This window comes from Mustela putorius, unplaced genomic scaffold (assembly GCF_011764305.1).
Source record: "Mustela putorius furo isolate JIRA1106 unplaced genomic scaffold, ASM1176430v1.1 tig00003969_pilon_pilon_pilon, whole genome shotgun sequence".
Taxonomy (NCBI): domain Eukaryota; kingdom Metazoa; phylum Chordata; class Mammalia; order Carnivora; family Mustelidae; genus Mustela; species Mustela putorius.
Window position 1 is genome coordinate 2430348 of NW_025422112.1, and position 12591 is coordinate 2442938.

At 35.0% G+C, this 12591-nt stretch overlaps 1 protein-coding gene across 5 annotated transcripts in view; it reads left to right on the forward strand.

The window, feature by feature from the left end:
* Positions 1 to 12591, forward strand: part of KHDRBS2 (KH RNA binding domain containing, signal transduction associated 2) — a 628493-nt gene that overhangs the window by 580927 nt on the left and 34975 nt on the right. For all 5 annotated transcript variants that reach the window (XM_045070404.1, XM_045070405.1, XM_045070408.1 and 2 more), the window contains 2 exons: positions 1540 to 1713; positions 3673 to 3732. In XM_045070404.1, the coding sequence (XP_044926339.1) occupies positions 1540 to 1637 (98 nt within the window). In that variant the 3' untranslated portion in view covers positions 1638 to 1713; positions 3673 to 3732. The remainder of the gene's footprint in view (positions 1 to 1539; positions 1714 to 3672; positions 3733 to 12591) is intronic.

A 12591-nucleotide genomic window follows, 5' to 3' on the forward strand; every position in this document is an offset into this window, starting at 1 on the left:
TTTCCCAGCCCCTGATCTAAGTCGATCAGTATTCTGAGAAAAGGCAGTATTTCCTACTTTTATTTAAGTTTTCATTTCTATTTTATGTCCTATCAAATACTGAAATAAACTTAAGCACATACCTTAAATAGCAAAGAGAAATTTTTCACTTATCAGATAATAATAATAAAGAAGTTCTGATGAAGAATTTCCCCCCAAAATATTTAAATGCATTTTTTTTCTATTTGATGGGCTTTTATTATTTTTCTATATTGCACATCACTATCCTCTGCCTTATGTATAGCATAGTGAGTGCCGCATAAATTTTAATTATTGTTCTTCCTTAATCTCCCTGAACTGTGTACAAAATATGCTTAGGGGCACTTGAACTCTTCAGGGACATATGCCCCATCTACATCAATTGGCCTCAGTCTGCAGTTTTATGTCCATTACTATCACTATCCTTTATATCGGTTATCAGTGTCAGTGCATTTCTTTCTATCAATCTCTTTTTCTATGTCCGTACTTCCTCTCACCATAGTTCCATGAATGAAATCTGCTCTCAAATGAACACTGAATTTGGATTGGAAGACCCAAATAACTTAGCTTCAGGAGTTACATAAGAAACCAACATAAACCCCATATTAAGTCCCTGACCCTTTCAAGGAGGGCTACATTCCTTTTCTGGGGTCATAAACTTAATAAAGGCTATTTTCCACAACACTCAAAAGCTTGTTGGCTTGTTTCTTCTGTATGTTTTTTTTTTGTTTGTTTGGTTGGTTTGTGTTTTTTGTTGTTGTTGTTGTTGTTGTTGTTATTTTGTTTTTGGCTAGGTTCTAGAACATTCAGGTTACTGGAAATCTGATTAACAAGTGAGTGAGTTTTCTTAATGTACAAATACCCCTTTATTTTCAAGGTATTTGTAAAAACTGATGTGAGCATACTCTTTTGTTGATTTTACTGCGTAAATTTACTCTGTTCCATATCCTGTCTATCTCTTACTAACTTTGTCTAAGAAAATTTAGCACAAGGACCTCACCCTGTCCCATTTACAAACCATCGAGGGGAGCACTGGAAAATAGCAAGCCCCAGGTCTCTTTTCTAATCATTTGGTTTGGGAGACAGAGAACAGGCATTAGTCATTTTTGGTTTTGTTTTATATTATTTTAAGATTTCCAGGCGATTCTCAAGTTACTCAAAGACTAGGAACCACTGGGTTATTTTTGAACTCTGTATAAAGGATAAAATGAGGAGCAGTTTACACTGATACCCTCTTTCTTTTCTGTGGAACAAAAATTTTACACAGAATAAATGTAGACTTATCCAGGGACTTTAACTTTCTCTTCTGTGAAGAATGCCTCACAAGTTTAATTCCACGTGGCTACATTTCAAAATATATACTTTTTTGATGATCTCACCATGTGGAAAAGGTAGTAAGGCTTTAGCCATCAGTGTTGAGATCTTTTATTCTATTTTCCTTGGTCAACACTTACGTCTTAAATGACTGTTTTTGGTAACTGTGAAGCCACGTGAATGTTACTGTCTTTCTCTTGTTCATAGCACCAGAAGAATGGGCCACAACCCGCTCCAGCCTGAAGGCACCACCGCCAAGGTCAGCCAGAGGGGGATACAGGGAGCACCCCTATGGTAGATATTGAAGGTCCTTCTCACCCGTGACCTCACCTCAAAGACAATTCATAGCCTGTGGTCTCCACATAAACAGCAACAAGACAAGTAATAGTCCTTTTTTTTTTCTATTCTAGGGATAACTGCTCATGATTTCTCCTATATATTTCTTGTATTTCCCCCTATACTGTTGGTGTGACATTGACCCTAGTATTATTTTACAAAACAGACTAAAAAAGACATTGGCAAGCATTGTCTATAAACCATTCAGTAGGATGATATTCTCTTGGTTGTTTTTCATTGTTGTGTGTAAACTTTTTTTTCTTTTTTCTTTTTTCTTTTCTTTCTTTCTTTCTTTCTTTCTTTTCTTTTTTTTTTTTAAGAAAGAGCATGAATCTGTTAACAGATTTTGAGTCTCAATCATCTAGCAAAAACTTTGTTTAGGGTTGCTAAAAGGCTGTAATATGATTTTTGAACTAGCTGATAATAAAGTTGTAGATAAGATGTTTTAATCTGTCTTTTAATATCTGTCAGTTAGATGAAGATGTTCGATATTAAGTTTGTAAATTTAATTTTAAATGCTGTTTTAATGGAGTTGAAAACAAGCAGCTACTGTATGTATGTAGCTAACTGAATTTGTTCAGTGTTTTAACCTGTATTTGTTAAAAAAGAAAAAAAAACACACATAAAGTTCCATGTGTAAGCTACTCTAAATAGGAAACCAATTTGTCAAATATGTTTGCCATAACTTGTCAATAAAGCTGAAAACTTTTGTAAAAACTAAATTTGGAATTACTTGTTTTCTAGCTTTAAATGCCTGCTTTATTTCTTCTTCAAGAGATGCCTAAAATGTTTTCTATTTAAAAATTACAAAAATGAACCCAAGCTTGTTTTAAGATATTTGTGTAATACTTAAAAAATGTATTAATAACTTATGGTTGTTAAATAATTTAAAAGTTAACAAACTAAACTGTTACATGAATCATGGTTAGTAAACACTAATGTATAACATGTTAATGGAAAAAAATGGATTTAGAATAATAAATGGATTTTAAACTATCCTCTAAGCTTTATCTTGCTAAACACAAATTCTGATTGACTTGTTTGCATTAGCATGTCTCTCGTGAGAAAGAGTAATGGAGTATAAAGAGGTAAGATTACCACTTACCACTGTCTAAATGCCTAGTTCTTCAACCTTTGAGTTTCCCCGCACATTAAATATCCCATCCAACATGTAAGCATTGCGTAGATTCACTTTATTGTTTTCACTCAAAGGAGTGCGTGGACTTCATTTGCGTAGTTTATAACAATTTGTTTTGACAAACAAATCATCAGTGTCACTGGCCAGTTGTTGCTATTCAACCTCAAAAACTTTATTTGTAATTTTCAGTGCTAAATATCACCGCCCTTGAAGGCAGTTTAGAGGGCTGATATTTCTTTTGAGACTATCAGACTTGATGGCTGATGATTATTAAGGAAATATGTCGCAGGACTCAAAGGATGACTAAACGTTAAACAGGTAACACTAATAGTGACTCTGTAATTTTGCCTATGCAACAGTAATGTTAAATATTCTCAGTTATTAAGTTCCTGATAGTTAAAAAAGTAAACCTACAAAAACATAACAAATAGGTCTATAGGTTATTAAAACAACTAATTAACATTAACTAGAGGCACCAAAATTATTTTACAATATATAACCCTCAAGGCAATAAACAGAACTAAAATTAACAATAATAGTAATGCAACTCTTGCTAACATCAAACGTAAGCTAAATTTTGATGGAAAAAGAAAGCGAAAGACTTGATGGTAGGGATGAATGCCAAAACTGTTAATCTTTTAAATACAGTTTTTTTGTTTATGGTGGCTTTTGTCGATGTGATTGGTTTACTTTTTTGCTGCTAACCAGCTTAGGCATACTGCTGTTCAGTTTTTGCAGCTGGAGTTGCATGCTATAGTTTTATGAAGTGTGTGTCTGTCCTCAATTAAAATTGTAAATGTCTGCCTTGCAAAAATGCTGTCGAGTTATATTTAATTTTCTTTTTTTATTCTTTCTCACTATTTCAGGTATCCACAAGCAAAGAGCACATAAGTGAATAGCAGACGTGGTGGCTAACAAGGATAGAGGTAAGCTTATTCGTTATGCCCTCCAAGAAAGATAATCTGTTTACCCACATACAGCTGTGGCAGTGTGCGAAAACACCGAATGCCGCTTATTGAAACACCGCAAAGGTTTAGACTGTTGTCAAGGAACCGGAGGTATTTTTTTATCTTCTTCGAAATAAAGTGACGAACTTGTGTTTATTTGGTGGGGCTTTCTGAGCTGACTCAGAAGCTTATCAAATGAAACGTGAATTACTAGTTAATCTTCGGCCTTTTTTCTTTGCTACCGATTACTCTATATTAACTTTCCCTAATAGCACAAAAGAAGAGTATTCAAACTTTTACTCTGCAGTTTTAGGGAAAGAAATCACAATTGTTGGCAGAGATGGAGGAAGGGGGAAAGGGAAGCCCGTAACTAACTGCTCACCTACCCTTTGTCAATGAGGGTTTATTAACATTAACATTTATTTAGTCAATAAAAAAAATAACTAAACTTACCATTATTTTCCCCGGTTATGCCACCGGACTTAGTGATAAACTTCTTGTTTCTCATCTGCCGTTCTATTTGATTCAGCAAATATTTACTGAATTCAAAGCACTACTGAAAATTGAGACTTGATTTCTGTACACAAAGAGTAGAAAACTTGAGCCAGTACACTTCAGACTGAAAACAATGCAAGGGCATTTATGAAGTCCACAGACTGAGCTGAAGCTCAGAAAATTTCAGTGGCTTTGCCATGACATTTGAAATATGGCTGAAGCCCCAAAGTTCTTCTTATGAACATGGTCCTTTTTCTTTTTACTATGCAATTATCTGTAATACCGCGTAGCCTTCAACTAGCCCTGTAAGAACAGTATGAGAAAGCTTGGAGAGGTCCTAGCACCAGATGAGGAAGAGAGTGTCACCTAGCGAAGGGAATAGGTTGTGTCACTTCACGGAGTCCAAAAAGTTCCCCAAGTATTTCAGAGGAAAGCAGATCCATGGGCCCTGTGGTCCAGCTTCCAGAAGGCACAGAGTGAAAGCAAAGCCTAGAGAGGAATGGTCAAGTCAAGTGGTTGTCCTTGAGTGCTATGTTAAATTGTTCAGACTTTATGTGAAAAATTAAAGGAAGGCACTCTAGGTTTGAAGTAAACAGAGCTAAGGCAAGTATCCCAGAGAACCATGGCAATCTACACATTTAGTCAATCTTGTAATTATGAACTTCGTCTGGGAGAACTTTTCTAAAATTCAAACTGTTAAAATAACTATCTAAAGCTATATGAGCTTCAACTAATCAAGTCCCTTTGTGAAGCCACAGAATCAAAGTCAAAAGTTACAGAGAATACGGTTTGGAATTTTATTTATCAGTAACATTGCACATCTGATTTGACTCTTTAAAAATATTACCGTTTTTATAAACCAGGGGAGAAAGAATCTCTAACCCAGAAGTCCTGTATATTATTCTTCTTTGAGACTTTTTTAAACAATAGGCTTGATCTTGTAAAGCAATGAAAGAGAAACCAGTCACTGTTACTCTTTTAATATATTAATCAGTGTGTTTTTGTGGCTGCTGAAACTATTTTATTGTTGCTGTTGTTTTATCACCTGTGGCTTTCTCACCATTCAGACTACATCTTTGAACGCATTAACTCAGGGCGGGGCTATCACAGCAAAAACACCAGTGCTGAGCAGAGAACAGAACATTCTTGGCTATTGAGATAAAAATTTAAGAGTTTTTAAGCTCAAAAATATTGGTTTATGAGAAAGGGGATTTTGAGTTTCAGAGCTTGGATTTTTAGTAGATTTTAACCAGGACATAAACTTATGTGTTAACAGTAGATTTAGAAGTCTCCAAACAATCAACCAGTCAATGACTCATCCACCTTCTTCCATATATATTCTACAAGATAAATACTGTCCAAGTTGAGAAGAAAGCTCAAAAGGCAGCAATATCTAAGATATTAGTTTAAGATATTTGTATGGCCTAGAAAACGGGTTCTGTATATTGTATCAATTGTCCAACAAAAGCCTCAGGTAGGTTTGGAACACAGAAGGGACCGTTATCTAAAGTAGAGCCTAGGGAGGCATCAGGCTTCACAGAGTTCCCCCACACCAGTGTATACTTGGTGCTAGCCTGCAGAAGAACGTTTCTACAGAACGATTCTCCATGCTGGTAAGAGTGAGGCAGGTGTGGCAGGGACAGCCACACACACCACCACCTCCGCAGGAAGAATGGGCAGGTGCAGTGGCGTCAGCACGGACCAGCGCTGACCCAGATGTGCATGTAGCGTAGATAACGATGGGGAAGGGGACAGGATCCACTGCACTCCCACCCCCCCGACAAACTCCAAAACTAAAATCCAACCCTGGGAAAAAGAGATGGGGCAAAAATCGATCTCTGAGTTGATAAAGCAACTCCTGACCAAAATTAATTCATATTCAGCTGAGATTGTTTTTCTCCAACTGGCAGTCCGGAGACATAAGATTGAAATGAAGCTGAGATATAGAAAAATATAATTAAACATACACTGCAGTCGTTTATTGCATAACTTTGTTTGACTCTCAAGATAGTCCTAAGTGAATATAGTAGGTTTCTCTGGCAATGGGGAATGAGAGTTTGCCTAAGTTACTGGCCTTTCAGCAGAAACCTTTGATAAAATGCAGACTGTTCAGAGCGGCCCTAGCTAACAGACATTGATTCGCCCAGGCAAAGGTTGCCTTCTTCTCTTGTCCATATCAGACTATGACGCCGGGTCCCAACATCTTCGCTTCATGACATCATGTCTGCTCTCACTAGTCCTGAAGTGCCGACTCCCAAAGATGGCAGCCAGGAGGCTAGACCCACTGATCTGCAAACGTCCTCAAGTGGGACATTCACCTCTGCAAGTCATACAAACTTGCATGGCAAATCAAGGTTCCTAAATTACAGCGCATTCCATGCAACGGCAGCTTGAAGTTATTCGGGTGTATGGTCTATGCATTTATTCAGATAATGCTGTAATTCTTGGTACACTGATGATTCTGTGACAACTGGGAACTGTTGTTCACCAAGATACAAAAGGCAGCTGGTCTGGACACTAAACAAAGTATTGTAAATAGTACTAATAACATTAATATGTAAGAAAGTCTTTGCGCCTGCTATTTGTCCAATAAAAACTTTTACTACACTCAAGTATGATTAAATTAGAATCAATCTGATGCCACCTAAGGACCAAATAGTGATTTTAGGAGTTATTTGTAACATTTAGATCTTTTCACTTTCAGTATATTAATGGAATTGAAGCCATTTAACTTAGTAACAAATGAAAGCACTAATAGTTTTTAAGTAAATATGGCACAAAATAACATATTAAAGGTTCCCATGAATTCTTCTAAGGGAAATAGTTTTTTCCCAAGCTGCATCATTAAGACATTAATCTTGTGCCTTTATTTCTTCACTTAAAAATAAATAGTCTGGTATTCCGAAAACCACAAATGTCCCTTAAAAATGTAACCCTTTAACCATACAGACTTCTCTCCCATTATTTCTACATCTCTTGGTTAACATCACATAGAAGTTTTTAGATCTGTTTATTTTTTTTAAGGGAATAAAGAATGGTGATCAGTAATCCAAGTTGGCTGAGTATCAAGTATCAGTTTCAGTAGCAAGAGACCACCTGTTAACGGAAAACTCCATCCACTTGCCACTCTTGCAGGTTCCATAGGAAGGTTTAATTTTTTACTCCGAAATGTTCTGTAATACACAACTGAAAATATCCAATTGTATAATTTGTAAAATTTATTCATGTTTAGTGTGAGATTAGAGTATTAATAGTAACAATAATAATATTGGGCCATGTATTTTCTTTTTTTTTTTAATATTTTATTTATTCATTGGACAGACAGAGATCACAAGTAGGCAGAGAAGCAGGCAGAGAGAGGAGGAAGCAGGCTCCCTGCTGAGCAGAGAGCCCGATGCAGGGCTCGATCCCAGGACCCTGGGATCATGACCTGAGCCGAAGGCAGAGGCTTAACCCACTGAGCCACCCAGGTGCCCCGGGCCATGTATTTTCTGAGCATACCTTCTAGGCAAGGAACTGTTATTGTCACATTTAAAAAAAAAAAAAAAAAAACAAAAAAAACCTTACATGAAACATCTGTAATGCCTAACCCTATTTTATAGAACAGGAGGTTAAAGCCCAGAGGTTTAACAATGTCACACTACTAATACATAGGAAAGTCAATATTTAAAACAAAGTTTGATAACCCACACATTTCCCAAAATGTTATGGTGATCCCCAACTTTGAATGAGTTTAACTGAAAAGAGATTCTAAAATCTCAGAAAGCTTTAATATAATTTCTGTTCTTTAGCAATATGTGAATATTGACTAAAAAAGATTATGATAAAATATTTTAACTTAAATTACATCTTTATTTTGATCTTTGCTCAAATTTGTCATTCTTCCAAAAGTTCTGAGTCCATCATAGAAAAATGCAGATGAAAAGTATCCCTTTGTTGTAAAGCATGACTATTGTCTTTTGTAGAACAAATGAATTCACTGATAATCTAAATTCCATTTTGATGTTAAAAAAAAATTCACATGATTAAATAAGCAAGAAAGCAATTTCAGGCTTTTATTCTTCAATCTGTAAATCAGAACACAGCTTTAAATACTGAGAGTCAATTTCAAATCAGAAATAATCTTTTTGTAGTTCTTCACTACACAGTCATGTGTTAAGAACACAGGTGAAGTTATCACCCAATGCTAACTATTTTAAAAAGAATTACTTCCTATTATGTGTAGCATTTATCTGGACATTCTAGTTTCCTACTAAAATATCTGAGCTAACAGTAAAATCACAGTTCTTGTTGACAATCAGGCCCTGGCCTTCCATATTCAGCACAAAGATGAATTTCCTATCTCTTTACATGGAATTTATTAATTGGTACTAGAAAGATCATTTACAGTGGGAGAAAAAGGTCACTCTACTTGATATGCTGTTTCACATCTCAATCTCTTATACTTTATTGTCAGACAAATTGAGAAACCAGGAGAGGAAACTGTCTGATTCATATACCACTGGATACCTTAACAACAGGCAGCTTATCTGCTTTTATTAAAAAAAAAAAAAAAAAAAAAAAGTGCAGAGTGAGCCATCTTAAAAATTGGTAGTGAGCTTCTAAACACTAATTTAGTTCAAATTTCTGTACCATCACGTTTCATACTTCGCAGTAGAATACAGTGAATGATCTACTTATAAGAGAAATTTGGAGACTCTTAGATAATCTTGGTAGAGCCTCTGCAAGCAAATGTCAGAACTGGGGACATAGGTTTCCTGTCACCTGATGCCTCTCAGGATGACTTCTATCAGTAGGAAAATGTTCCTCCCCTTGTCTCATTCTGCCCTAACACACACATAGCATATTTCCCATATTCTAGCCTCTTAGCCTGCCTTTTTTGACATTAGGACATCTTTCAACTTCTCTGATACCACCTTGCCCCTCCCTTCCCAATGCCTTTTGTCATTTTCCCAACTGCACACAGGTATCTGAGAAGCCAAAAGAAAGGCAACTGATTATTACTAGGGAAAGAGCACTGTCCAAGCATTCAACAGAGTATCATGTTAAGAAATGTTTATTGTCTCCATTTTGAAACCAGTACATGCCCACTGTAAGCCAAAAAGGATGCCAAGAAAAAAAAAATCACATTGAATTAAAACAAATACAATATATATATATATCGTTATATATAAATTAACATTTATATACAACCTCCTATTTACCAAATCTTGAATTCTTAGTTATAAAGGGATGCAACGGGTGAGAAAATGTCTTTAATTAGTCTAAGCAATCTATTTCAAAATATAAACTTTAATAAAATAAAGTTTAATAAACTTTAAAAATAAAAAATAAACATTAATAAACATACTTAAGGAATTCACCAAGATATAATATCTGTGCTGGAGTAAACTGATTTTATTTATTTATTTATTTTTAAGATTTTATTTATCTGAGAGAAAGCATGAGCAGGGGGAGGGTTAAAAAGAGGAAGGGGAGGGGCAAAAAAGAGAGAGAGAAGCAGACACCCCACTGAACAGGGAGTCTGCTGAAAGTCTTGATCCTAGAACCCTGGAGTCATGACCTGAGCCAAAGGCAGACATTTAACCAACTGAGCCACCCAAGTGCGCCTGGAATAACACTAGTTATAAACATCTTTAAACAGAGAAGATTATATTTACATGTTGCATAAAGATCTTCTTAATGGATTAATGCTGAATTTTTAAACTGTTTCTTTCAACTTGCCTGTTGGAGGTTTAAGAATATAAATTAATTTATTGATTAGAACATAATTATTTAGAACTAACATTTGAACAGACCTGCTGCTTTAGGCTTTCTTATAAAGCAGTAATTTTTAAAATAAATAATACCACATTCCATCAGAGAAACTTCTCTGAATCCTTTTTATCATTGATAATCCCAAATAAAGTACAAATTGGCTTAACTTAGAGAATTTTTTTTTCTAATAAGCAAGTCATTCAGGTACAAATAATGGTGTTTCAGGATATGGCAGAATTGCCATGAATTGGGTTTTTTTTTTTAAGAATATATATATGTATGTGTGTGTGTGTGTATATATATATATATTTTCTTACCAAAAGTAACTCACACTCATGGTTGAAAAACTTAGAATGTACAATACAAATATGTAATGTAATTATCCCAAATCCATAATCCTAATCCTCAGAGACAGCTCTGTTAATAGCTTGGTTGGTATTCCTTCTGATTTTCTTTCTCTTCCTTTCATTCTTCCTCCATTCTTCAGCTGCTTGTTACTTATTTATTCATTTGAAATGGAATTCTGTTGTATACGTACATGCAATTTTAATTTTCAGCAGTGAGCTGAGTTTGTTTCTTTGTGAAAAAGCAAGCTAATACCTATTCCCATAAGGTTGATTTGTAAGTGGAGGATTAAAGATGCATTATTTATACTATGAAACTTTAACCCACAATAGATGCTCTACATTGTAAGCAAAATTACTTGAACTTGTGAAGCTTCAGTTTTCTTATAGGTAAGAGGGGGATAATAATACCACCTCCTCATAAAATTGTGAGATGTACAGGTGTGAGTATATCCTCCTCAAATTTAGTTAATACTCTCCCCCAAATTATTTTTCCTTAACTAAAAATTTTAACTTTGTGACACCTTCATGCTGTGTATCAAATGTATAAATAAAAGCTAATTTAATAAAAAAACATTTCATTATCCAAATCAATTTGTAGCTTAGATGTTTTTAAAATAATCTTTACCAAAATACTCAGCTAATGTAGGCCTTAGACTACAGATGTAAAAATGCTCACCATTATATTCATAAGCAAACATATCCTGGGTATCTTCTTAACAGGTAATAAAAGATATGTTTATACACAAGAATCTTATAGTAATGCTGCACATCTATAGCTTACACTGAAATAGAGGTAAAAATGAAAGTAAGACAAGTGATAATTTGGTACGTTGTTTCAGTAATGACAATAATATGAAGAAAGAGATCTTGGCACTAATGGCATGCATAAGACATATCAAGCACAGTCTTAACTATTTTTAGGAATTATTTCATCTATTTTCTCAATAACCCTATGATGCAAGTTCTAGGGTAACCCCATTCTCTAAATGAGCAATTCGGGCCCGAGACAGAATAAACTCCCCAAGGTGACATCACTGGGCAGTGGAGTGACATCACTGGCAGTTTAGAAGCAGTGACATCACTGCTTCTAAACCGAAGCAGTCACAATCAGAAACCTCTTCCTTAACCCCTGCACGTGACTACTGTCCCCTCTGATTTTGATTGACAAATTTTGTAGTGAACGAAGTTTGAGAGGAAACCAAAATGCAAATGTATAATTGATTCTTCAAGCCAGTAAAAAGGAATTAGAGGAGAGAATCTCTTATTATGGATGTTGCCAAGATTAAAGTCTGATGATAAATTTCTAAACACTTCTATACACATAAACCAAAATATTTGGAATAGCTCTTTTCCCTGGATTATCTAGAAAATGGGTCATGCATAATAACCCTAAAATCCATATATGTTGTCCCTGACTGTATTCATTTGCCCGTCTTACTTAAATAGAAACCATGTGTCTTTAAGTATAGAAGTTAGCCTTCATGTGAGGTTGAGATATCCTAAATAAGATAAAACTTCAATGAAAAGTGAAAATAAACTGGAAAAATATATTTCTGGAAGAATAGTAATGGTTACTTATTTGTTTACTAATGGCATGTTCTGTTGTATTGATTTGCCCCAATCTGTACAATTACAAAAATAAAATGGAGTTTTCCTTTGTTTAGAGATCAGTGACAAACACTATTGAAATGTATTTTATATTTTATTATACTTAACAATAGGACACCAGATGAAGGTGAACATGAGAGCAAGGAAAAAGAAAGATTCGGCAAGAACGTGAGGGCAGCTAGAAGGCTGATAGAGAGCCATTAGAAGTGCTGAGATGAAACAGGTAGCAAAACGAAAAAGGAGATAGACAACCTTTATGTCCTTCAGGGAATGTGATGTCCTGAGATCTAAAAATATTCAAAAAACACCAACATGTGCAACTTATCACATAAGTCAGTAACTTCAAAAAGTAAAAATATGCCATCCCTTTAGAACAAACACAGAACACCCCTCGACTGAATGTATCTGGAATTTCTGTTATCTTCTGTATCTGATTTGCATAAGACATTGCCATTTCCCCTCACTTTCACCAGCAGATTTTTTTTTTTTTTAACCACTCTGGAAAATTTCTATGTGTCCAATGTTGAATAAAGAACAAACATTTGCACCAGACTCCTACAGTGTATGTTAATTCAAATTTGTGCTTTTAGAAAGTTACGGATTACTACACATCATTTAACTTCAGAATCAT